This window comes from Tamandua tetradactyla, chromosome 23 (genome assembly GCF_023851605.1).
Source record: "Tamandua tetradactyla isolate mTamTet1 chromosome 23, mTamTet1.pri, whole genome shotgun sequence".
Classification (NCBI taxonomy): domain Eukaryota; kingdom Metazoa; phylum Chordata; class Mammalia; order Pilosa; family Myrmecophagidae; genus Tamandua; species Tamandua tetradactyla.
Window position 1 is genome coordinate 49,982,022 of NC_135349.1, and position 27,623 is coordinate 50,009,644.

The 27,623-nt window shown below is 44.8% G+C and overlaps 1 protein-coding gene and 1 long non-coding RNA gene across 8 annotated transcripts in view; one reads left to right on the forward strand and one right to left on the reverse strand.

The window, feature by feature from the left end:
* The window catches only part of LOC143667548 (uncharacterized), a 31,389-nt gene extending 20,054 nt beyond the window's left edge, over nt 1-11,335 (forward strand). The window contains exons 3-4 of one of the 2 annotated variants that reach the window (XR_013168093.1): nt 8,906-9,021; nt 10,575-11,335. This is a non-coding gene — a long non-coding RNA (uncharacterized LOC143667548). Of the gene's footprint in view, nt 1-8,905; nt 9,022-10,187; nt 10,274-10,574 lie in introns of those variants that run through there. The other variant, XR_013168092.1, reaches the window with a different exon arrangement.
* The window catches only part of RBFOX1 (RNA binding fox-1 homolog 1), a 2,222,576-nt gene that overhangs the window by 318,118 nt on the left and 1,876,835 nt on the right, over nt 1-27,623 (reverse strand). For 2 of the 6 annotated variants that reach the window (XM_077141882.1, XM_077141881.1), the window contains exon 1: nt 11,071-13,369. The exons of the other annotated variants lie outside the window; for them this stretch is intronic. In XM_077141882.1, the coding sequence (XP_076997997.1) occupies nt 11,071-11,157 (87 nt within the window). In that variant the 5' untranslated portion in view covers nt 11,158-13,369. Of the gene's footprint in view, nt 1-11,070; nt 13,370-27,623 lie in introns of those variants that run through there. 6 annotated transcript variants of the gene reach the window in all.

Here is a 27,623-nt window from a genome sequence, read left to right on the forward strand (position 1 = left end):
AGACGGGGCCGTGCCTCAGGATGGGCGGTGCTGTGCGGCTGGTGACTGGCACTCTGTATGATGGGTGGCTGCATCCAACATCTGCTCGCCCCACCCCCACCCCACATCACAGGCCCTCCGGCTAGTGATGCCAAGTCCCTCGACTAAGTCGCAGCGGAACAGCCTGCCAAAGCACCAGGTGTGCAACAACCCCCTGGCTGATCAGAGTCCTGAGGCCCCCACCCAAATTCCTGGAAAACGCTCCAGGCAGACACAGGGCTGCCCACGTGCCCAGCCTGTGTCCTTCCCCAAGAGCGAGCCCTAGGAAAATGGGTATTGGGCCGCCCATGTCAATTCCACATTCTCTGTCAAAAACTCCCAGAGAGCAGGTGCCTGGGCGTTTAGCCCTCTCACCAGGTTCAAGGCGGAGATGCTGAAGAGAGAGACAAGGCGTCGCTGCAGCGACAACAGAAGACACAGCTCACAAGCTGTCCGCGGCCCCCGGAGTAACTGACATGTCTGACAGTGTATGTGTGGATGGTGACGTTACTCATTTGGGTTTAAAGGGAAAATGGAAAGTGGGTTTCCAGGAGTCTTAGACCTTGATAACCAAAAGGAAGGGCCTGTAAACAAAGCCACATGGACCGGGTCCCAGCGGTCCCTCCTCTGCCTTTGTCGCAGCTGCCTCCTGTCTTGATCTTCTCTCCAAGGAGCGAGGCTTCCACGGGAGCACAAGAAGTCCCGACAGAGAGCCGGGAGACAGAGGGAGGAAAGCTGATCGGAAGGGACAGTGGCCCAGGATCGCGTTAGCCTCCCACCTGGAATGGGGGTGTTGGGGCGACACGCGGGGCCGATTCCCCGCAGAGGATGGGAAGAGGCGCTGAGGCTACGGCGGGATGGAGCGGCCGGGAGCACCGCAGGCTCCGGGGCCCACCTGCCTGGGCTGAGGTCCCAGCTCTGCCCGTGAGAGCTGGGGAAGGGCGTTTTGCTCGGCTGAGCCTCAGATTCCTCTTCAAAGCCAAGTCTTTCCAAGATAGATTTGAGTGGGAGACATATTTTACAGAAGGTCCCCAGCGGAGTGACTAGAGCAGTAGCAGTAGGAAGTAGTAGAAATAATATAGTATATTTTGTCATAGATAACATATTTGTTATACTACATATTATAATATGCAGTGCTATAATTAGCGTATACTTATTATATAGTAGTAGTATAGTGTTTATCTAGCCTTTATTGAGCCCTTATGATATGCTAGGAACTAGTGTAATTGCTTTACAAGTATTACACTCATTTGCTCTTCAAAAACAACTCTGGTACCCTGTGGAGGAGGCAACTGAAGCACAGATTTAGGGGCTTTAAATATGCCCATTTTACAGAGAACAAATTGAAGTTCAGAGTGGTTTAGGAACCTCCCCAAGGAGGCAAAGCCGGCATTCTAGCCCACGTGGTCTGGCCCCAGCGCTCTGGCCCCTGAGCAGCTCCAGCTCAAGGCTGCTTCCTTCGTCCAGCTGGTGCTGCGGGCTGCGGTGGCGGTGCACTGCGCTGGGGAACACTGCGTATGTGTTCACTGGGGACTTCCTACGTGTCAGAGGCTGTGCTGCGGAACTTAAATGCTTTGGTTCCCTCAACCACCAACCTGTGGGGTTACTGCTGCCGAGAGAAGGTCAGAAACAGGTTTAAGGTCACCCAGGGAACAAGTGATGGAGTCAGGAGATGATCAGGAAATCTGCCTCCAGCAGCCACATCCCCAATCAATACGGCCTCCTGGTAGCCTGAGCTCTCCCCTCCAGAATAGATTACTCCAGTTCGATACTGTAGAGACCATCATACTCCAGTTAGATTCTGTAGGTGAACCACGCCATACTCGGCCTGCTGCAAAATAAATGCTTGAAAACAAGCAGCTGCTGTTGTTGTTATTGTGACTAATGTGAAAAGCCCAGGAGGCATTTTCTTCCAAGAAAATGACCGAAGGATGAATTTTCTGGCGCCATCTTCTCGGACGGCAGTGCCTTCTTCCCCCCTTTAACTTCAGCAAACCTTCTGGAGTGTGGCTCACAGCAGCCCCCAATCCAGGTGCCCTACAGAAACCCAGGCAGGGCTGCTTAGGCATGCTTTTCCCGGGGGCCTGCTCCCTGCTTTCCAAACTGGAAGCCCTGGGGCTCGGAGCAGCCGTCTGCGTCGTTAATGAACTTGCCGAGATTCTGATCCGCAGCAGGTTTGGCAAACCTGGTGCTGGTCGGCAGGACCTGGGGGCCCCAGAGCCGCACTTCTCCCCAGAAGGCCCCTGAGCTACCCGGTCCCAGCCGGCAGTCTTTTGCGCTCACTTGTGCTCCCTGCCAATGGGCGCTGACAGATGGGAGCTATTCTTATTATTTAACATTTATTAAGCGCCCACAGTGTGCCAGGAGTTGTGTGGAACAGGGGTGTGGGTGGTCCCAACAGTCGATCCCCAGAAGGCTGTGGCCACATGGAGGGGAGAGGACGGGGCTTTCCCTCCTCTCCGAAAGGCCCCCCTTCCCCTCCTCCTACCTCACCCCAACCCCAGCTCCAGCCTCACTGTGCAAGTGGCCACGCATTTGGGTGGGGACACAGCTTGACTGGGGCCTGTGCACCCTCACTCAGGTATGTCTAGCAGCCACAGTTCCCCCAGCCACCGGCCTAATGCGTGGAGAGAGGAGGGTGCACAGGACACTCAGTCCACCCAAGGCCACGGGCAAAGGATGCCAACTGCACAAGTGTATCTCCCTCTCTCTTGCCCCGAGCTCTCTGACTGCACCCCACTCTGCCCAGCTACACCAAAAACATGGATCTCTCATCTCCAGCAGCTCTATCAAGAGCAGGAACGGCGAGGTGTGAAGGTGCCAACCCCCAAAACCCAGAACCTCCCCATATAGGAAAAAGAAAGTGTAGCAACTAGAGAAATTGGGAAACAAAAACAAAAGCACAACCAAGACAGCCATCACTCATGGAATTCCTACAAGGAACTGAGAACAGTTCTGAAAACATCCTCTGGCCAAATCCTCATGACACCCATTTGCAGCGGGTATGACAGTCCCCCACTGGGGGAGCAGAGCGGTGGAAGCCCAGATCACACAGAGGTCAAGATGCTGACTTGGAGGGGTGGGATCGCAAAGCCTGGCCCTTGGCACTCTGTCCTGCTGCCCTAACAATGTGACCAGTGCAAACACAAATGGGTGTGGCTACTTTTCAGCTCTTTCAATCCTGATAATGACCCTGGGAGGCAGAGTGTATGGAATATTACTCCTATTTTACAGATGAGGACGCAGAAGCTCAGAGAGGTCAAGCAAGTTTCCCAAGGTCACAGAGAGGAACCTGGCAAGACTCAGGCTTTCCTGGTCTTTTTATGTAGCTGCATTGCCATATGAAGTCAGAAACAGCAGCTCTTCAGAAAGCAGTTTGTGGGGACAATCTGGAATACACATGTTTTCTGCCTCCTAAGTCCCCAAATCCTGCCCACCCACCCCGCCAGTGTGGATTAGAGAGTGGAAGAAAAGTAACAGCCAAGGGAGGCCACTTCCCCCACAACCGTGGATGTGCTGAGCCCCACGGAGTGTTATCCTGAGCCAGATGCATTGCAGGGTGGGGACAGAGCAGGCCACTGCTTCAGAGACAGAGCTCTTGCTGTCGCCCCAGCTCGTCCCATCAAAAACCCCTTTGTCCCCTGGAACACCAGAAACCCTTTCAACTGGAAAAGATGGGAGAACATGGCTATAGAAGGCTGACTTCCAGGGATTGGAGATAAACCCACGCTGACAGCCCAGACTCCCAACAGCAGTGAAGACGCAGTATTAGTGCGGGTGGCAATGAGGGTGAGCATTCTACCTTCAAGCATGTGTGGGTAACATCTGACTCTATTGTCAATGGCGTGGCCCTCTGAGCTACCGCTGAGAATAGAGCATGGGTCTTATTCATCTCGATATCTCTACAGCGGAGAAGAGAACATGATCAATAAACAATTAATTTAATGAATAAGTGAATTTCACTGAGCATCTCTCCCTGCACTTATTTACAACTCCGAGCAGCTCAAGCTAGAAACTGGCCATTGTCGAAGAAAGGGGCTCAAGTGGCTGGGAGGCAAAGACTCACAGAGTATTATGTTCAATATTTCTGGATACCTCTTTGGGTTCAACAGTTAATCAAGTGGACACGCTGGCTTCTTGCATGCTGGTGGGACGCATGCTTGATAGGTCTATCTTTAGACAGGAGAGAAACATAAATAGGTGTCAGCATCTCCATCATAAATCACCCTGGAAAAGCACTTACTCACAACAACCTTTAAAAGACAGGGAGGGGGCTCTGGTTTGCCATCAAAGGCTCAGATTGCTAAACACCAAAGCAGCAAATCTCTCTCCAGCCCTGCTTACCCCATGCCAATGTATTATAAAAAGCATACTTGCTGATATAGCATGCCTTTAAAATGATCAAAATGACAGACGGCTGCTGCAGAAACATCGTTTTCATAGGACTGATATTCATCAGGAAAGACTGACATTGTCTCTTTAATCTCTTAATTTAAAAAAGTGCATTTCTATAAAACAGAATGGGGCACGTCGCTAGCATCTCCAAGAGCTCTGGAAAGATGGAAGGTCCATATGATTTCAAGTTTAATAACTGGAGGGCTTTTACTTGCCATTTAATTATATATTTATTTATGTGTGGCTGATATAAAGAGAAGTGATGTGGTTTCATGGTCTGAGAAACCCACTCTTGCCTGGATTATCGAGTTGCTGGATGTCCTTGTCAGATTGCCTTGCCTCCCTCAGGTCACGCTGTTCTCCCCTGTAAAAAGAGTGAGAATGCCCCAAATCTACTGTTGTGGGAGGCAAATATGCAATTAATTTAGGTGGGAAGATGCTGGGTAAAATTGCCATACCTGCTTTTGGTAAATCTAATGACGACTGGAGGAGCAAAATGAACTCAGCAGCACAGTTGCCTGGTGACTATGACCAAGGATGGCAGTCAGTTAGAATCACAATGATCAGGAACCTACCACTTCCTTCCCTGAGGACTGTGTGTACAGAGTTTGGGGGAGGAAGAGCAAGTTTGGATGTTCCTAGCAGTTTCAACTACTATTGTTGTTAAAAATGAGAACTTGATGTTTGCCTGCCCAGTGTCCTATTTTGGTAATGACACCCTGATTTTCCCCCCACTGTTAGCCCAGACATTTGGGTTGGGCTGACCCTACCCACCAGCTCCAGGATGGGGCACCTGGCTGAGATGTGGCCATTTGGAGTTGAGACGATTGGTTTGGGTTTGGGCATGGTCTCCAAGACAAGCCAAGGAGATTGCCTGAGGACCTGCAATAGTTAGGAAAGAGGCTAGCTAAGATGGGATGGAATGCAAGCCTAGAATTGCCGGGACCACTTTTGCCAGCAATTCTTGCAAAGGAAAAACAAGTAGAGACAAGCATTGGACAATAGTGAGTAAAGAAAGCTCTAATGCTAGAGAGCCTCCAGCCATGCCTGAGTTTGGTCCAGGACTTTTCTTTTTATCCCACTTTAACCAATATGATTAAATTTTCTTCACTTGAAGATACGAGTTCTGAATAAATAAGTATCATGTACTTCTATTACCTATCTATGCTTCTATATCTATCCATGACCCATCCATCCATCTAACAAAATATCCATCCATCCATCCATCCATCTAGAGACTAGTGTGTGCCATACTTTCCCCATATATTAGAATTTAAGACTTAGGTTGAAAAGAGACCTGTGTGTTTTCCATTCTGCTAGTTCACAGCCTCGCACACAGTAGGTACTCAATACCTAGTTATGGAATAATGAGATAGGTCACATTTAAAGCTCACAATCATGTTGCAAGATAGACATTCCTGCTTTCATTTTGTAGCCGAGGCTTGGAGAGGTTAATTGACAAGCCCAAGGCCACATGCTTAGTAAATGCCAGAGCCAATATATCAACCTGGATCTGTTTGACTCCAAATTCGCTCTGCCACCTCCTTGACTCTTTAATTTAGTCCACTGTTGACATCGCCTCTTTGGCAGCACGGAAAAGTCACTTAGTGACTAAGATGCAGCAGCTTCAAAGTAAATGGCACCACCAGCATTTATACCCGGAGAACATTCTTATTTCTTTCTCCATCAGCAGACACTCCAGACATGCAGATAAAATCACAGCGCAGCAATATCAAGTTCTGGAAATGGTTCCTCTAGCCACAGAGCAGAATATGTTTATTTTTTTAAGTTTGCTAGATAGTTATCCAAATTACCTGCAAGTCCCCAGGTGTTTATCTACCTTGCTTTAGGGATGGTTACCCTTAGTCCTTTGTTAAAACCAACACTCAGTATAATTCCTGGTGTCCCTATATATGTGTATGCAGAACTCTTATAAAATATGCTGCCATATTCAAATGATGCTGACACTTCAAAATCCAGAGTGCTGGGTTTGTTTATGCATGTTGTTCACATAGAGAGGCTTTACCAAACATCTCTCTGCCACTGTATAGCTCTGTGCTATTTAATCTGGTAAACACTCAGCCCTCGGAGAGTTTACCATCTTAGAGAGAAAGGATGGCAAAGGGTGAACTGGCATATATTCAGGAAATTGGACGTTCACCTACTGGATTCACCGAAGGGTTTTTGCAGAGCCCGTTCCTATAATGGAGTACAGCGAGACTCGAGACTTAGAAACTCCATTTCTGAGGCTCATCCCAGTTCCTATTAACCTGTCTTCTGACTTTTGAGACCTATGTCCAAACATCGTTAAATTCCACAGGGGAATTTGTATGAGGTTAGGGAAGATATGAAGCCCAATCGCAGTGTCTCATTTCAATACCGAGAATTAATCCAAGTCTCTGCTCTGTTAGCCTTTCCCATTTGCTGGCCCTGTGTGGAATCTACTGATGCTTTACAGCTCAAATGCCCCCTCTCCCCTTTGAACCACCCCTGCCCTAATTCTAGCAGCTCCCTTTCCTATTTCCATATGCATGTATGGAACGCACTGACAGTGTGGTGGTTAAGAGAGAAGGTTCTGGTCCAACAGTCGTAGATCTAAACCTAAGCTCTATCACTAACATTCTTTCTGATGCTGGTCTAGTTACCTTTCTCTAAGTTTGCCTCTCATTTTCTTCATCTGCAAAAGGGGAGTTCTGATGTAAGACTCCAATGTTTATCTAAGAGACTTGGGGCCAGGAGAAGTTGGAATGTCGCTCTTTTTTGGGAATTTTTTTTTTCCTAGAAAGGTATTTCACTGGAAACATTTATTATATAACACCTTCAGTGGGGTCTGGAAATATTCCCCACAGTAAAATATACCCATATTCACACTAAGTGGGGCAAATAAAGTCCATAAATAGTTGCACATGATTTCAAGTCAAATTTTGTTCCCAAATGAGTTTTGGTGCAAAACTTCCAAAAAACTGATTTTCAGAACTTTTTGGAATTTTAAATTACAGATGAAAAACGGTGGATCAATATTACCCAACTACATTATTCATTCTGAGAATAAACTGAGATAGTCAATCTATATGTATAAGTGCCTGGCATGTAACAAGTACTGAGTATTTGTTACCTATTACTATTTCTTTCTGTCTAAATTGTGTTATGATACACTTGTGTTTATCTACTGTTGTTTTCCAGTACGCTGCAAATCCACAGGTCAAAGGTCATGTCTTAGTCACTTTTTTTTTCTCTGGATACCCATCATGATGCCTGATAGAGAATAGGTGTGTGGTGAAAGAATAGTCAAATGCAGAAATGCATGGTGGGGCAAATGAAGCTCTGTTTACTCTGTCCTCCATCTAGGAAAATAGTCTCCTGACCCATCAACTGTAAGGCCTGGATGACATTGGAGTTGTGTGTCCAAAAGGGAGAGTAATCTAGCCACACTGGTCAGTGGGGCAGATCTACGAGCCAGAAGCCAAAGGCTCATTATACCCAAACACTAACCAAGCAAGCTAATCAGTTACTGAGCCACTGTTCTGATTAATTAGTTTGGCATTATGAAGTCATCGCCCAAGGCATGGGGAAGTCATCTTGGAAGCTTAGGGACTCAAAGCTGCCTCTGGCACTTGACTGGACTTCATTTATTCTCAGGTCAAACTATCCAGTAATCATTCACGGTATCATTGGGAATTTATGAAAATGCAAACAGATTCCATAGGCATATGCACTGGTCCTTCTTATTCAGAAATACCAAATACCTAATACCAAATTAGGAATGTTTATACAACAGGACTAGTAACACTGTTTGCTTCCTCTTCTACATTTTATTAACTATGAAACAGTCCAAACTTGTTCAGTTCAATCCTTTATAGTCATTCTGGAATCCTCTCCATCTCTAGAGGAAAAAAAATTCAAAGCATACACACACACACAAAACCCAACACTATAGACTTGACTATATGTTCAACAAGTTTAGACATCAGATAAGATAACAGGTTCAGTGGATCCAATGAGTTAAAGATGCTGGCTTTCCTACAGGATGGAGGGTGGGGTTGTGGTAACTCTTAAATCTACTCTTGGAACAAAAAAGACCCTGTATGAGTCAGTTGCCTAGAATTTATGGAGATATCTTTGCACTCTGTCATTGCAGGATTAGGAAGGTGCTGTTTTAAAGCCTCTTACAATATCTGTCAGTTCTTTCTTTCTTTATTTTCTCTAAATGACTATATGAAAATGGGGCAATGCAGGCCTGATTTAAAAAGTAGCACTTGAAAAAGTTATGAAAAAGACGTCATTGTGCCATAGAATAGTTGGCTGTCAATGCTGCAAAGACCTTTAGTGGTAATCTACAACTCTGACACAACAACCCTTCCAAGTGGCTGCTACAGTTCTGGTTGAACATCTCTATTCACCGGGAACTCATTACCTTTGATGGAGTCCACACTCATTCTTTTGGATCATTTTAATGCCTTGTTTGATGTCATGGCACCTTAATTCTCTCTAGGAAAGCCTTTGGGCCTTGAGGTGTTGGAAAGAAACTCGCAAGGTCAAGAATTGGTAAGCAAATTGTGTCATCTGCTGGGATGCATGGCAGCTGGCATCAGGACCATCAGCTGAGAGGTGAGTGTGTCCTAGTGTTCACATTTTTCTCTCTTTGCACTCACTCCCTCCTTGCAGATATTGCTGCAGGAGGTGACTGGAATTGCTTGATGCCAATGGGCTCTCTTAGCAAAATGGAAATAAAGGTAGTCACTCCCTTGTGTGCACCACTGGGGTGGGACGGGAGGTGGGGGGAAGAGGATGACATATGACAAAGCATCTGGTCTAGAAGCTTCTTCTGCGTTGCTTTTCTGACTATGGGTAACTAGTTACCAGAGGTGTTACTTGAGAAAACAAAGTCCGATCAGGCTACAATTTGCAAGTAAAATCAGTTGTTCTTTCCAAAAATAACAGAATGCCTTGCTCAAACATCCTACAAAGATTTAAGAAACAGGGCCTCCCAAATTTTTCAGCTAGTCCTTGTGTCTTCTCATCTATCACTGGGGCAATGCATCCAGAGTGGCATTTCATAATGACAGCAACCTTCCAGCAAATCGATAGTTATTTAATTCCCAACAAGCTCTCGAGTCCATTAAACCTGATTACATTCACCCATTTCAGTTGGTGCCGTTATTTTTCCTATACCGGCACTTAATCTATAACAGGAACTTATGAGAACTTTCAAAAGCAATTTCAACATCAATCAGCATAGAGTGAAGGGCGCAATTTGCTTGTAATTATTTATCGGATGGGGTGGCAGAGGGTCGGATGAAACTCCACTGGTCAACCTTCATCCCAAGTTTCCATCAGAAGGAAAAGGCCTGTTACCTTTCTACTTGCCACTGGGTCCTACATCAGAGGAAGCAAACCCAGCCACCCTGGCCTGCTTATGCCAGTAAAGATGGAATGATTTCCATAAGGGACATCCCCCAGGAGGCCCATTTATTTATAACATCTAATATAGAGGAAAGCTCCACATTGAGCAACGGCCATAAATCCAGGTTGATAGAGCATTCTGTTGTTATTTGGAATCACTCCTGAATGGCTATAAACCCTCACATTCTTACAGCTAACGAGAACTAAAAGCACTTTTTAGCAAAGGAGAAAGAAGATACTTGACTAAAATCCTCTTCCACAATGTTAATTAAGGGGATAGGGTGTACAGAATTTTTCAACATGAAGTGAGGGGAGGATGGGGTTCAAAGTGAAAGGACATACTAAATACATTTCGTTTTCCCTTCCTGTAGAAGGAGGTACAGAACTGATGACAAGGCGAAGTTCATTCTTAAAAGTCAAACTGATAGCAAATAAAAGACACACCTGCCCCCAAACCCACCTGGGCTTCCTGTGTCATCTGTCCTTGTTCACCATAGGGGCTAGCTTTCCATAGAGATCTTTGGACAGATTCCCAGAAGCCAATTCAAACTTAGATGGGACCCCCAAAAAAGCCCCAAATTTCTTATTCATAGATGGTCCCCATCATGGAATTAGTAGCCTTCAAATTAAAACCAATCCATATCTCCATTCTCCATTTTTGTGCCATTGTTGAGATGTGAGCAGGTGGTAAGAGATGCCTAGAATAATCTCTGAACTCCACAAATTAACTAATAATAGAGTTTTCCTTTTTGCCTCAGTGCCACCATGCAACGCAGGAAGAAAAAAATAATAACCATCGATGAAAATAGACACTCCATGTGAAGGAGAACATGTGAACTAATGCATATTTCATGCTCTCCCTATTTCCTGGGTTAAAGCTCTTAACCGAGTCATCGCATGATAAGTTACTCGGCCTCATGATCTGCTGTGGGAGGCCGAGTCCCTTAGAAAGCTGGGAAGGAGAGCAAAATCCTTTGCCCCGTGGTCAACGTCCTGAAGCACAGGGATGAATGTTAAACAGCAGCCAGATCAATACAAGCAAATATAGCTCAACTACACCATTTATTCAGCCATGAGAGATGTCAATAGCCAGATTAGGGTGATCCATCTTTTTGATTTCCTACTGTCTTCCCACTGACTACACGAGGGCTTTTTCCTGTATTAAAAGTGTTTACTTTCTCAACCATAAAAATTCCAATTATGACTCCAAGCACGCTGGAGTTAAGTTGCTTGCCGGCAAGGACCCTGCGTTACCTGAGTCAGTCCAGGGAAGTAGGTGGCAGCTGGGATGATCATCGGCACCCCGTACGGATGCAGGAGGACTCCTTGAGACGACAACATGCTTAAAGTGGGGGTCTGACTCCCTCGGAAGCTCAACACATCAAGCGAGACTCAGGGGAGAGATCTATAGATCCGAGTTCTTCCGAACTACAAAGCCGAGCGCCAAATCGCTTCTGTCAGGAGCCAAGCGCTCATCAACGCCGAGAGGGGAAAGAAAGAAAATCCACATCAGCAACTCTTAATGTGAAAGTTTTCTTCCCAGACAACGAAGAGACAGCAGCTGCAAAGTTGGAGCTACCAAAATGGAAGGTGCTATTTTGGGAACAGCTTGCCTAACATGACTAACCAAATACTCTTCATTAATTTTGTTCTCAGAGAGAAAGAGAGAGAGTCAGGGTAGGAGAATTGGGCTCTTTCTAATGAATTCGGCCAAAAGGCAGGTCTACGTTTGATTTTTAGAAAGGGAAAAAAAGCACGGAGAAATGTGCGCTGATAGGATGATCAGCTGACACTTCAGCTCAAATTAAGCATGTTAATGTGGGTAGCCTCGGGTACTGATCAAACTGAAATTAAGCTAGTCAAGTTTATTTTCTCTTTCTCTTTCTTCCTGAGTTCAATCTTAAAGGGGCAATTGGCAACAAATATAACACCACTAGCCAATCTTTGCAACGTGTGTGCTACATGCAAAGACTGGGATAAATTATTGACACAGATTATGTCATCTCATCCTCACGATGACTCTGTGAAGTCGTACTGTTATCATTCCCAGGGAACAAATGGAAAACGAGGCTCAGTTTAAAGCTTGTAAGAGGAAGTGTTGGCCAAGGAATACCCTTCCAGCCCAATTCCCAACCCGCGCACTTATTCATTACGGTATCACATTCTGTAACAGAATTTTACATGCTTTTTAAATACAGTTTAAAATATATTCATACCATCGAGCTTTAAACTATAATACATTAATATGCAATACCTAATGAATTTCCAGTTAAGAGCGAGGGCTCCCTCTTCACAGAGTTTAAAGGTATTTTAATATGTACCAGAACTATAGACGGGCAATGCATTCAAGGAAATATATGAACTATTGCTGGTGCTTGAAAATACTCAACTGATTGCTTTAAATATGTTATATTGTGATAGATAAATTCGCATAAGCTGAAATGAATTGGAATTACACTGCCCTGGTAAATCCCACTTACTAGCTGGCTGAGTTTACCTTGAACAAGTTACTTAGGCTCTCTGAACCCCAGTTTCCTCTTTTAGAAAATTGAGATTATAGTAGTCCCTACCGCAGAGGGTTGTGTGATCATTAAATAAAGTCTTTGTAGATTTCTGGGCTGATAGTCGAGAAGAGCTCACATCATATCATTATGGACACAATACTGGGTGGTTAGTCACTTCTATCGTGGGTTTCCAGTTTTGCTGATGGTTGGTATAGACACATCCTTGTCTTCGGATTGAAGCGCAGATATCATTCAAACTGTCACTCTTCTCATCTTCATACTAGGAAAGCATGTGGGCGTGTTTCGAGTTCCACAATTTTGAGGGCAATGATGTGAAAATCTGATGAAGTGAACCCACTTAAATAATGCTCAAGGTCTAGGAATAATTGAAAATCACCTTCAAACCAAACATCTGCTCGCCACAGTCTGCCTCCAACTGCAGACAGGACACACGATATAGATTTTGTCGAAACAGGGAGAGCTTCAAACAACACACAGCATTTTCAGCTATTGGCTTTTTCTAAATCCGAATGTCAATTCTTCCACTTTTAGATGGCCAAGGTATTTTTACACTACACTAATTTTAGTTGCTTGATTTAGCTGCATAATTACATTTCTAGATAATGACAGTGGACAGCGTTTGGTAGAGAATTCAATTATTTAAGGCTGAGTTTTGGCCATCTTGACGAGGTTTCTCTGTAATTGACTCTCATGCATCAAAGCTGACTTGCTGTACAATTCAGAAAGCTCTCGGAGCAGCTGCAAACTGACCCCTCTTACTTAACGGCCCCGTACTGTTTCTAACTTTAGCTTTTGACTGTATCTTTCAACACTCTGGTTCTGAGAAGTTACCAGGAAGGACAGAAGCTTCACCATGAGACGGACGTATTTTCCTAGCCCCTGCTTCCTTTTAGTAGTCACCAGTGGAGAGACCTAGCAGTTACTTTACAAAGGATTGGGTCAGGCGACCTTATGTCGCTTTAGTGTTATAAGGAGGAAAGAGCACTGGGCTAGGAGGCAGTACATTTGATTTATCACTTAGGCCACAAATTTACATATTTGGGCTGGTAGTTCCCTGAACAGAAAGAGGCAACAGTAACTGCTTACTCTCCACAAAGCACATCAATGAACAAACTTGGAAGAGTGTTTTGGAAATGGCAGCGTTGCATAAATACAATGGATTATGATACTTATTACTATACATTCTGATTTTATTAAAGAACCTGATGATTTCAGTCAGAAAGAAATGAAAAATACATTACATAAAAGACATATACATAAAGAGGCATATAACTGTAGGCTTTGAAGAGGACCCCTCCCTTCCCTTTCCCAACCCTCTCTTCCCCTCCCCTCCCCTTCCCTGCCCCTGCTCTCCTCTCCCCTCCCCCCTTTCCTTTCCCTCCCCTTCCTCTCCCCTTCCCTTCCCCTCCCCTCCCCTTCCTTTCTCTTGTCGTACCAATGCTTTTGCTGTTCGCATGTGAGGGTATCCTTTTCCCTCTCTGAAAATAAGAACTAATTTTCTTGTGACCCTTTTCACTTTCACTGCCAGGAAGCTCAACATCAGATATGAGGTTCAGCTCTGTCCATTTTGTAGACCTTCAGTACCTTAACATTTGTATTCTTGTCTCCCTTGCATACTTCCAATACCGACCATGGTTACTGATATTTTCTCTGATTCTGAATCTGCATATGTATTATTGTCATGGACAGCTGCATTTATATAGTTGAAATCATACCAAAGGAATTCTCGTTCTAAACCCACCTCCAGTACATTTTGAAATAACAGAAGATACATTAAAATAACAATGGAACCTAAACAAAACCTCTTGTTCTAAACATAGATTCTGTTTTGCCAAATGGGTAGCACCTAGTACTACCCAACTGTAATTCTTTCTTCTCTAATCCATTTCCTCCACTAGAAGGCAGGGACCACGTTCTCTGTACCTGCCCTCCTGGAGGCCGGTCCCTGTACCTCATGGTAAATGCTTGGCTACCCAATTAAGGTGTGCTTTGAGCACACGGTGCATTGCAGGAACATAAAAAATGTGGAGCTTGTGCGTCTCTAGCACACCCACACTCAACCCTCGAGCCTGTACTTGCTTTTCAATAAAATTTTCACACTTGCTTATTAAAAAAAAGTGGAAAAAAATAAGAAGGTGAAAGGAGAAGAGAGGTATTTCTAGAAGTGAGTAGGAAGCACCGGCAGACCTCTGAAATGGACTGAGTTCCAAACAAGGCTTGGTGCTAGGGTTTTCTGCTCTGGCCATCAGGGTCTAAGGCAGAGGTTGGCAAACTGGTATCTGTAGATGGGCACATAATAAATATTTTTGGCATTGTGGTATTTATTGCAACTGCTTTATTCTGTCACTGTGGCATGCATGGTGCCATAGACAATAGGTAAATGAATGAATGCCAATACCATTTTATTTATGGATGCAGAAATTTGAGTTTCCTATAATTTTCACATGCCACTAAATAGCATTCTTCTTTAGATTTTCTTCAACTCTTTAAAAGTATAAAATCCATTTTTAGCTCAAGGGTCATACAAAAACAGGCAATGGATCAGATTTGGGCCCCAAGCTGTACTTTGCTGACTCCTGATCTAGAGCATTTATTTCATCCCAAACGCTGGAAGTCGGACTTTGATAAAATGGCTAACGTAGACTCCTTAGTGTTCCCAGCTACCTCTTCATCTCTTGGCTTTCTTTGGTCTCCATTGTTCCTCTTGTCCTGTTGGGGCTATCCACCAAGAGACGCTTTTCCTTAGCCAGCTTTTCATAGTTGAATCTCATCCTCCCCTACAGAAATGCAGAACAATTCTCTCATCTTTTTCCACCTCCCATGAGGACACTCCCTCCTCAGTTATTCCCTTCTATCTTCCATTCCTAGATTAACAGTGTTTCTTTTCCTGCCATTGGGCACTGCATTTCCTTCCTCAAGATCTTATTCAGCCCTTCTGAGTGGCAGTCCCCCCAAATCTGGGTAACAGAAGGAAAGAAGACAGACAGAAAGCTGGATGGAGCCTAGGAGAGGACAGGAGTCCTTGTAAAGATAAACTTCTGTCTTAAGGATTCTGTTGACCCACGGAGCCAAGGGCAGTCATATGGAGCAAATCCATTCCACAGATGATGATGATGATGATGATGATGATGATGGTAGTGATGGCGGTGATGGTCATGGCCATGGTCATGGTGATGATGGCAATTTGTCTGGACTCTACAAAACATATTTTTAAGTGGAGGCATTTTATGTAAAATTTGGATCTGCAACTTCTCTCGAAGGACTGGAAGATCTAGAAACTTTGGGTCACATTTCGTTGTTCAACAATCACTAATGGATGGGAAGAGGCTGCTCTTTACAGGTCAGGGGTTCTCTAGGTGATTCTATACCAGCTCCCCGAGAAGCTGAGTGTCGGGTGCCATTTGTCAACCACTAAAACAAAACCAAACAGAACAAAACCGAAAGCAAAAACAAAGAATGCCTCTCTGTGCACATTGTTGAACAAGCTCAATAATAATTGCCTTTTTTTTTTTACCTATTGGATATTGACGATGTCTATCACATAATATGACGCTAATACAGGTTATTTAACTTCTCACACTACCCTGTTTCCAGGCAAGGTTGGATTAACAGATTATTTCCTACATTATGCAAGGCCGTTCACAATACTCTTCCCTTTTACTTTTACAGATTCACCCTTCAATACACACCGTCTTTCTTTCTACAAATCATTCTTTAAATGCAAAGCACACTGGCATATTGCCTTTGCCAAACACCTCTATGAATTCGTTTCTGTTGAAACTGTGCCTGCTGTACAGAAATACTCTTCCCTGTCCTCCCTCCCTCCACTTCTCCCTCCGTCCCTTTCTTGTAATTCAACCTTGCTGACCTAAGCCAAACGTCACATTTTCTGCAGAGCCTTCCCCACAACCCCAGGCAGAATGAACCACACCATCACCTACATTCTGGAGTGAGTTTAACATTCTCGTCCAAGAACTGATCACATTCTATCATTACCCTTTTACGTGTGATTACTTCCTTCTAGAAGGTCAACTGGTTCAAATAAAGAAGCATGTTCATTTTTTTTTCACCCAATGACTAAAATCATGATTAGACAAATCAAATTTTCCAGAATGCTTCCTGAGAGAATGACTGACTAAATGAATGGTTTGGGAAAGCGTGAGTAATGCAGAAAAAGTGAAAGGAACACCAGGTAATTGAGGGCTATCTGTATCCTCGAGCTCATTTTAAGAGACCTTGAGGCACCGTGGTGCAGCAGAAGGGTTTCAAAATTGGAGACACTGAATTTGAATCTTGATTCTGTCACCCTTTCACATGTTGACCCACGGATAAATTGGAACAATACTTGCTCCTCCTTACAGGTGTGCTGCTCAAGCCAAGATGAAATGCCATACCTGGTTGTTTCTGGTGCTTGGCAGATGTTCAAAAAGAGCTTATTTATTTTTATTTCTTCCTTAAGAATATTTTTAATGCTCCCAGCAAAACTGTTTTCTAATCTCTCCTCTCCTCATGACCTGTCTGTCTCCTCTGCGCCCCAAGGACGCCTCATACTGATGTATCTACTGAACGCTTCATTCTCGCTATTCCCCCCATGCGGCAGAAATAGCCACATCCTTCAGCAAGCGGCCACATGCTAAATCCTGGCAGCAGCCTCCCTACCTTCTCTAGCACTCCCGATGTATGCATCTAAGGCCTGGTAATATCAGCAGTGATCTGTCCTAGATTGGCAAAGATTTGGTTGGCATCTGCATCCAGTGATGTTTATGTGCTCTCTCCTCAACTTAATCCTTCGTTGTATGGCTTTTCTGTCTTCATCACAAGACTGAGAATAGGGTAGGTGCTCAGAAAACACTTGAGAATTACAGCAAAGTGAGTATCTTGTCAGCCACCAAACAAACAGGATTCTCTTCTACCTGCTGCTAACACCTTCTAGGATCAGTAAGATCGACCAGGCTCAGGCAACACTGTGGACCAGAATTGATAAACTCCACCCACCATCGAACATGCACTCAAACCCTATCAAATGCAAGAGAGAAGAAAACATGCAAGAGCTCAACCTATCCTGGGCTTCAAAGAGAAAATCCCTGAGATGGTGTAGAGTGTTTATGGTCCTGGACATTGAGGATGACAGGTTAATTCCCAGAAGAGGGGAGGTCAGCTCTCAGAGGGCTAGCTACGTAATCATTCAAATCACAAATCATTGGGTCAATAACCCTGTCTTACATAGGAAAGTCTTCCACAGCTTGTGGGTAGCATATATGGCATCACCAAGCCATCCTCTTGCCACAAGTTCCAGCCACCCCATTGGAATCCTCAGTGGATGACCCAATCAGCCAGGAAAGCTATGGAATGTTACACCCAGGTAGAGAAGTGGAGCCCTCACCCCTTCATATGGACTGGTTTCAGTTAATGAGGTGATATACAGAAATGTTTGTGAACAGAACAGCACGTGCTTAGGAAGCATTTGCTGTTACTGAGATATTACTATTCCCTCACTTTCCAATGCTTCTTTCCAACACTGGCCCCAACCTTGGAAAGATCACAGATGGTACTTAAGAACTTTATTGAGCCTTGGTGCCCAGATTAAAAGCCCAGTTTCCACCATCACTAGCTGTGTGTCCTTGTGCATATTACCTCTCTGTGCTATGAATTTATTATGGATTATTGTCAGCAAGATAAGAATAGATTAGTAACTATACCTCATGGGTGGCAGTAGAGTTAACTACGAGTAATCTGCAGAAGTGTTTGGCTGAGGGGCTGACTTACTGCAGACACTCAGAAATGAGGGCTGGCAGTTGTTACATTGACAACAGCATTAGCAGCAGCTGGTTTGGAGAATCTGAGCTCAGATCTCCCCCAAACTAGGGTTACCAGAATTCTTCCTCCCTTTGAAAGCAAAAGGTTTAAACAAAAGGGTGCTGACAAGTGCAACCTGTGAGGTGTCTTGGTGTTTAAGAGCTTGTCTCCACCTTATGTGTTTCAAACCAAACATTAAGACACGGATGCTAACAGAGGTGGTTCCACACCTGGAAGATGTAGTTCTGAAACCAAAATATTAGACTTTCAAATTCAGTTGATGGTCGATGGGGATGGTGACGATGTGTGACCTCAGGAGCAACCCAGAGAATCTAGGACATTGCAGCATCTAGCCAATGGGATTGCCCCACCATCAAAAATGGTTATGAAGATGCACAAAGAAAATTCCAGTCGGTCTTGTGAGAGAGGAGGCGGCTGATTATCATTAGAAAGCTGAAGCCCCAGTGATAAAGGCAGCACGGTGTTCCTCTTGGTTCATTAAGCGCTTCTTGACCTGATTCTCCTCTGAAAGCCAGACTGACTGGCTGAATGAGCAAATCTAAGAATATCAACCCTACACATCATCTCTGCGGGGAACAGCGATGGTTCAGGAACATACCCCTGACCTGGCAGGGGATGAGTGGCAACCGGGTTTGAGACGCTGTTGAACTTGGTTGAGGCAAACAAATATTCCCTGAGGATGTTCAGAATGGGGGCTGTTTTCCTTTGTGTCTTCCGCACGACTTCTGTCTTTGGGGCATCTGTCCCTGCAAAAGCTGGGCACAGAAACCGCTCCAGACAGCACAAGTCTTCAGGACGGGCTAAGTGGGCCTTTGAGTCCTCACCCCAAGTACTCCCTCCAGTTCCTGTGAATAGGCTAAACCCCTGAATGCCATGTGGATCCTTCCCCCTTAGAGACTGGGCACCTGGGCTGGCATCTCCCAAAGTGTACTCTGCAGAATAGAAGTCTCATCTGAAGCTACGCTGCTAAATAAATAAATACATAAATAAAAAGATTGGTCAAATATGTTTGAGAAACTGCTTGCTTTCTCCCTCTTGGAGGTCTGATGCCTATAAGCATATTAAAGCACCTGAGAAGTCATGAAAGGAAAAAAATATATATTAAACAAAGCAAAACATGTTGACCTTGCTTGATCCAGACTTTCCCAGCCTTATTTGATGACTGATCATTCATCCATCCATCGATCCATTGATACATCTGTCCTCCATCCATTCATTCATGCATCCATCCATCCATCTTGCTTTCTACTTGAGAATTTGTCAGTCTCACTGCAAAGCTCTTTACTCCTTCTCGTTTGTCTTCCCCTCCTAATTCTTCTTTCTCTCCTCCTCCTCATTCCCCACCACCATCACCAGTCACCATCACATAATCATTATCGGAGTAGCCACCATTGACTCAATGCTATTATGTGCCAGGCACTGCACTGACTTCATTCCATGCATTATCTCAGTTTCTCCTCTCTACACCCCTATGAAGCAGACTGTTAAATTGTTAAATTTAATGTTAAATTTCTTATATTGCAAATAGGAAAATGAGACACTGAAAGGTGAAGGGAATTGGCCCAGGCAATAGAGCTAGCAAATGGAAGAGCTGCATCTTGAACTGAGACAGAATACAGAGTCCGCACTGTTAGCTAATAAACTCCTCCCGAGAAATGTTAACTGGACTACACTCAAGCTGAGTGGTCTCCTTCTCTCTTTTACTTTCAACCCATAACTCAATGTCAACCATTCTGATAGTTATTAGAAGAAAAAACTAGAAAACCAAAGAAGGGTAAAGAGACCTGGAAAAGTCCCGAAGGCCTGGAGAAGAGCTGGCCTAGTCCACCTCCCACTGCAGCTTCAGGAAGTGGGGATCTACCTCCCAGACAAGAGGAGGTCCAAGGCACAGGAACAGGCACTAGTCACATGGGAACACGAGAAAAGGGAGAGAGAACCTTGGGTAACAATGGGGGAGAGAAGGAATGGGGTAAGTCCAGGAAAAGGGCAGCTAAACACATTATCCTTTTGACCCTTCTTAGGATGGTGAATGTACCAGCTCCACCTTTAAAGGTTCTTGTTCTTGGGGGATCTCCCTAGAGCAGAGGTTTTACCTTTTTATTTTTTTTCAACGCATGGGCCACTTTGAGAACTTTACTCCCATCCCAGAAAACTTCACATAATTCCCCCAATATTCCATATCATTGCTGGGAGTGGAAAGGCCCTCTGAAATTCATCTGTGGACCTCTCAGGGCCTCTGAACCGCTATCAAGTTTTGAAGCATGGGCCAATGTGTGCTGTGTTTTTATCAAGCAAAGTCATTCTCCCATCAACAGCTCCGGTGACCATTCTCACCTGCAAACACGCTGACATGCTCAGCAGTGCCATGAGTTTGAGGACGTACCTGCCAGCCCAGACGATGCACAACACAGCTGGGTGAGGGCAAGGGGGGCGGAGGGGGTCAAGGAGGCAAAGAGGTCAAACAATTTGGGGAAGTACTAAGGCATTCTATATCGTAAAATCAAGTCCAGAAGTTGCAAGCCACCCTTACCCTCTTGCCCGATGACAAGGAGTCATCTTCAAATGGGATCTGGCCCCTCTCTACTGGGGCTTTCACCTCCAGCTTCGGGGTTGTCTAACCAACGAGTGTGCACTGGGCACCACAGGGCCCCAGCCAGACGCTGCGCTGCAGGGGATGGGGGTGGAAACATACATGTGTTTTCAGAGACTCTCTCCTCTGGGCTGGTGGGCAAGGCATGGGCATGAGGGGCTCAGAGGCCAGCTGGGCCAAGCTGTGTGACTCGCACAACATGGGAGGGTAGATTAGCGGAGGGGCGGGCACAGGGAAATGCTTTCTCCACAAGGTCATGGCCAGGCAGCTGGTGGCAACAGAGACTCTGACAGGAGGGCTTTTCAGCCTCCCAGATTAGCAGTGCCCTTCTGGGACACTCTGGGGACATCAAAAGAGGAACCACTGTGAGCGATCTCCATTTCCTCTCTGAGCTTACATGGCAATCTATTTTTGAATATTCTCTAACCAGCACATATATAGCATTTACTACTCGCCTGACACCTACTAACCCCTTTAAGTATTAACTCATTTCATTCTCATAACCACTTCCCAGTAAAGGGAAATTCTATGATTATCCCCACATTGATGATAGGACAACTGAGGCACAGAGAGATTGAGACATTTGCCCAAGATCACACAGCTCTTGAACAGTGAAACTGGCTTGAGAGAGAAATTCAGAATCCCCTGCTCTGATGACTCTTCAGGAAAGGCATGGTTTCGTAAATGTATTTCTGGTGGTCTCCAATTTACTATTAGAAAACTAACTTATTATTCTATTAAAATAGTAAGATCATATTGATTAAGGGCCGAGGTATTGAGGCGTCCAAGCTTAAGTCCAAATCCTGGCTCTGACAATTCGTGACTGTGTTGTCCTGGACAAACTACCTAACCTCTCTGAACCTGAATTAAATCACTTATCAATTGGAAACAGCAATATACCCCTCAGATGGCTGCTGTGAGGAATAATTTAAATAATGGAAAAATAAAATACTCCTTGGATTTGAGTCCAATTTAATGTAGTGAACTCTATGCTTGGAGGTTATATTAGCATGACAATGTCCATTCATATCTCGACTGTAATGCTGGGTATTTAAGTTATTACTCACTTTCCACCAGTTGACCCCCAGATGTCCCAGTTCCATGAATTGATAAATTGCTGTTTTTGCTTAAGCTAGTTTGAGTTGGGCTTGTCACTTGCAATTGGTAGATTCTGGACTAGTGTAAAAGAGATGGTGAGTCTTTGAAGACTTCTAGGAGGAAGTCTTAGAAGATTCTTTCGCTAACTTTTTAACACTTTTAGAGCACTTGCTACATGGCAAATACAATTCTAAAGACATCAATGCATCTACTCTTATAACAAGCATATGATGTGTCAATTCATAGCCCCATTTTACAGATGAGGAAATCGTGCCTCAGTGATTCACTGGTGGCCAGTGAGAGGGACAGCTGTGTCTATCTGATGTGCCTCTTGCTGCCTTCCCTCTGTAGGCTTTGTGTGACCCAGGATGCCGACGTATTCGCTACGTAAAGAATCCTTGAGACCTTCTAAACTGGCACAACCACCCCGGTGCCCACACCACAAGCCTTTCCTATGTGATGAAATGTCTGGTGAGTGAGTCTTCAGAAGGGCTGTGTAGGTGGCAAACAAGAATTCCAAAATATTCTTCCAGAGAAATAGTGCTGCTACAGACCTGTGCCAAACACAGATTGTTGGATCTCCAAACCACTTTCACGCCCAAACACAGGAGCTCCAACCTGAAATCAACCTAACATATTCCACATTTTCTTTTGAAATAATATTGGGCAGAGTAAGCTGTCCCCCTTTCCCGCCCCCGCCCCATTCTACACATGCCTGTAAAACTACCACACCGCTTCTCTAGGTACCGATTTTTCCCTGCACGCCCACTCATGGCTGATCCGAACTCAACAAGTCAGCCCATTCCATTAAATATTTACTGTATGTGCTTGCATTTCCCCCAACAATATTGTACAGAGCTCAATATGGAAATTCCCAGATTCTGGGGTGGCCATTTGTTTTAGGATTACCTCACAGACTTGACTTCCTTGGAGACTCTGTGGCTGGCTTCAAAGAGGAATGCTTCTTTTAGGACCAAAATAGAACAAAGGGACAAAAGGGAACTGAAGGATTTAAAATTCAGATAAAAAAAGAAACCAAAAACCCCAACAACTTGGCACTGGATTAGCCTTCCTTAACTGCCCCAAACTCACCAGCGATGCCCAATTTTAAGTGTGGTTTATCCCCATATGTCTCCACACGCCCACTGGGACCTAACATTTGCAGGACTTATTTATCTCTCTGGTAGTGCTGTGCTCATCTGCCTACCTCGCCAAGCAGGGCTCGTGTTATTTTTATAATTACTGGGAGTCTTTTTCATGTTATACTCTGCCAGGGTGTCAGCTCGTCACACACCTGTTATGCTCAGAACACATGGAAGGATGGGGCTGGGAATGGCGGTGGAAGGGAAGGGAAAGGAGGTCTTGCCTGCCCGCTATGAAAAGCAAAATCAAGCACAAAGGACAGACCCAAAGCCACGAGGCACCTTTCTTTTTTTCTAATTAAAGTTGTACCCTGTACCAGGCATGTTTTTATTTACTTAGCCTCTTTGTTCGTCAGCGTTGCTTGTTAGAACGAATACCATTCCAGTTTTTATACGAGTATCAATTCATTTCATCCCCATAATGACTGTCCACGGTTAGCAACATCCCCGGTTTAGAGATGAGGAAACTGCAACAAAGAAAGTAACACTCCCAGAGCAGCACAGAGACGGCAAGTGGCGGAGCTGACCCAGATCTGAATCTGGCTCCCTGGGAGAGAACAGGTCCCAGCTGCATTCTGATCAAAATCACCATCGTCACCGCTATTTTCACCAGCGCCACCAGCGCCATCCCCGCCGAGGGTGAAAGCACTGACTGAGCTCATTCTCCTTGCTGGAGGGTGCTCTGAGCACCACACCGGTCAGCCCACGGCCGGCTCATAACAACCCTGCCATGGTGATCCGGCTGCAATCTCTGTTTTAAAAATGTGGAGACTAATCTTCAAAGAACTTAGGAATCATGCCCGTGTAACTAGTCGGGAAGATTCGTGATGTTGTTAAGATTCACAGGCAGGTGCATCTGACCCTGACATGGACAGGTTTAACACCTGGGCCCCCTGATTGGAGGCGGAGGCGCAGCCGCTGCCCACCGGCCACATGTCATCCAGTTGGCTCTGCCATCCTCGGCCACCTGATTAGAAGTCTGTTTGCCGAGAAGTGAGAAATCACTCCCCCAAGTTGGGGTGGAACTCTGTGGATGGTGGCCCTCCTACTGAGCAGCGTATGACCCACAAACCGAGCCAAGCTGAGATTCTGAGCTCCAGCCAAACCTCACCCCAGGAGCTCTGGCCTGAGATAGGCAGAAATAGGTCTGTAATGCTCCTCGATGCAGCCCCGAACCACCCAGATCAGGGCCCCCTGAGATATGCCTGTCCTCGCCAGAGCCCCCAGGTGTCTGCCTCTGCCGAGGGGCATTTGTTCTTCACTGGGGGATGGGGGTGTCACAAAGAATATCAGTCTCGTTTTTCAAAACGTGCATTTCCTGCCCTTCTCTTCTGGAAGCTCCTTGTCAAGTCATCATCATCTCTTTGTGCTGGGTCCTACCTGAGCCTGCTGCTCTCACTCTTGTCCCTCTCTTCTTTGTTCTCCAGAGAACAGCCAAAACTGGTCTTCTAAAAAGGCTAAATCAGATCATATTTGTCCTCTGTTTAAAGTCCCTTAATTTCTTTTTAACTGTTTCCTTTTCATTCTTCTTGGAATAATTCCAACCCCCTTAGCAGGGCTTCCAAGGAAGGAAGGTCCCGTGATTCCTGGTCACTGTCTGTCTCTCTTTCCCTCTCCTGCTCCACTCCAGCCTCCTGGCCATTCTCCACTTCACCCAGAACAGCAAGACACAGGACAGTCTTTGTATAAATCCTCTGCCTTTATAAGAATTATCTCCTCCACTCCATGCCACCTCTTCACCTATCTGCTACATCATCGTAGCCGCAATGCTAATTCCTCAGAGAGTACATCCCTCACCCTTAAACCCAAACCCTTTTATTTCCTGTGGATACCTCTTCTTCTCCTTCAAAGCCATTATCATAATTTGTAACGCATATTGATGTGTGAAATCACTTGCTGTCCGCCTGTCTTTCCGCACAAACTTCTATGCTCCATGAAGGAAAGCCAAGTCAGCTCCCTTTTCCACCAAAAGCTCAGTGGCAATCCCAATTTCTGACACAGAGCAGAGGCTAACTAAATATTTGTTGGATGAATGAGCAAATTATTATTAACCAATTACTTAAGTGAGAGGATGAAGTTTGAAGAGACTTAAGCATTGTGGATGCCACAGGCTTTGTTAGAGTTGACTTGGTCTTTCCCAAAAAGATCACCAAGTGTTAGGGACATTTTCAAAACACAGGAGTTGTCTTCAATAGTATCCGATAAACTCTCAAAAGCTTGTCTTCTATGGAAATGGCTATCTGTATTATGTAATATGCTGGCGTGAATTAAAGGCGTCATAATTTTGGAGAGCTGCTCTTTTTCTGATAAAAAGAGTGAAGGATCCACTCCTCATATTAGCATGTCATCTTCTTGGCATGCTCCACGAATAAGAAGGAAATGTGAATTTTTTTTGGGGGGGGGAGGGGGGAATTGATATTTTTCACACAGCCAAGAAGAACTATCAAAATAAAGGGATGTTTATTTGGGTGAATCACCAGCTTTTGCACAAATCCCAAGTGCTAATTGCATAATGGGCCTTTGCAAAATGCCATAATATGGGTTCGCCTGGTTTCTCTGTTTTCAGTTTGAAAAATAGATTGTTTAATAACCCATCAAAGCTATATGTAAACCCAGAAAACAATAGAGCAGATGTTGACATCTGTCTTGTGCCTTGTAGACATAATTAAAGACAATGAGACACTCACGTTGTGATATAATAGAGGACAAACCCATACAAAAATCAACACGATATAAATGTAAACTGCACTTGCAGTACACCTGCTTTCTCAGTCCGAAGGGCTGTATCGCATTTCCTGTGATGAAAACTTTTTTGCCCAGCTCTTTAATGACTTATGTAAATATGTACATCCCGTCCACCTTTCAGAAAGATGAGACTGTATAAAGCCAGTCTTTTCAGGTGAATATTTGTTTTAATTTCATTACCGTGGACTGCCATTCTGGACAGTTTCAAAAAACAGTTTTAAAATGTTCTCTGAGGTATAAACGTTAATAAGAATCTGTTAGTCAAAATGATCGCATTTGTAAAAGAAATTCAAGCCCTGGATGGGGGGGGAGGCAAGTACTATTCACAAATTTATTTGTTCATTCATTTGTGCATGAATTAGTATAGGAATTCTACTAAACTGACATGTTTATTTCCTATAAGCATGACATTTAAGTCAGGAACATTGCCCCAAACCAAGATTTCACACTATACAACAATGACCCTGCTGGATAGAATATTTAAAATATCATTCTGATTTTCAAAACATGTCATTTTTTTCCTTGAACTCCTACTCAGTCTTCTGTTAATATTCACTTCTCAGCTCAAGTAAGGAATATAACCACACACAAAATGAAACACATGATATAAAGAAGAATACAGTGCAATCCAAATTAGCAGGACTTTTCTTTGCAGTTATTTTACAAGAGGAATTGAGGGCTCCCAAATAAGTCGCTTGGTTAGATTATTTCTCTTCCATTAAAAAACGAAAGAGGGCGGGCCACGGTGGCTCAGCAGGCAGAGTTCTTGCCTACCATGCCAGAGACCTGGGTTCAATTCCTGGTGCCTGCCCATGCAAACAAACAAGCAAACAAACAAACAAACAAAAGAAAACAAAGCAAAACACCCAGTGCATTTGCAGCAGTCTAAAATCAGAGATTCCCTAGATCCAGAATCCTCCATTCAAAAAGTAAAATCCTCACTCACTTTCAAAACAAAGCAGAATTCTTCTGTGAATAATTGAAAAAAACTAGCAAAAACAGAACCTCCAAAATCGTGGCGTGCAAGGAGCACACGAGGAACCTGTTGACATGTAACAAATGGAAATTCTGCATTGAGTACACGCGCACCTCTTCGCCTGTCTGTTGTCTCTGGTGCTAAGGAAGGATTCTAATGGGCTCTGTATCTCTTTATGCTAATAAAACGGTGTCAGCCCATTTGCAGGACAACATCATAAAGCATCAATTCCAAATGGGAAACAAGCGGGGGCCCTGCTGCCCCGTGGAAGGACCAATCAACCCTGAAATGCCTAAGATAGATGGCATCCAGCCCTTCATTCATTCTTCACAGACAGGCAATGAAAACGTCCCTAGGTGAATCGGATGAAACACACAACCCACAACACACAAGCACGCCCACGTACACACCATCTCAGGAGCTCGGGAAGGTGGGAAAGCGCTAAATTCTTTTGATTTACGAAGCAGCCTTAACTACGTTGAGCCAAACAGCCTGGCATGCCAGGACCCCGCTCCCTGAAAATTCCTTTATGAACACAACCAGGTCCCACAAGTGAACAAAAGCAGTAACGTGGCGGGTATAAATCATTAATACGATGCCGGGCAGCGGCTGCCTTTCCTGGGGTTGGCTGGAGCGCTCCTTGGCACGAGGGGGACTGGGGGATCTGAATTGGCTGCAGAGAAACACGCTCCATCATCCCGGGTGCGGCGAAGCTTCCCCCAGGCCCCGCTCTTTGTCTCCTCCCTCCCGCTCCCCGAGTCCGCAAGCCACTGCCTGTCATAGGCCATTGGACAATCACCGTGATAATTGGAGAATAAAATCAGGAAAGGCTTCGAAGTTGGAAGGGCTCCCGACCCTTTTTTCTTTCCGACAAGCCTCACCTTCAAAAGGCAAGAACGTGACAAGGCTGTACC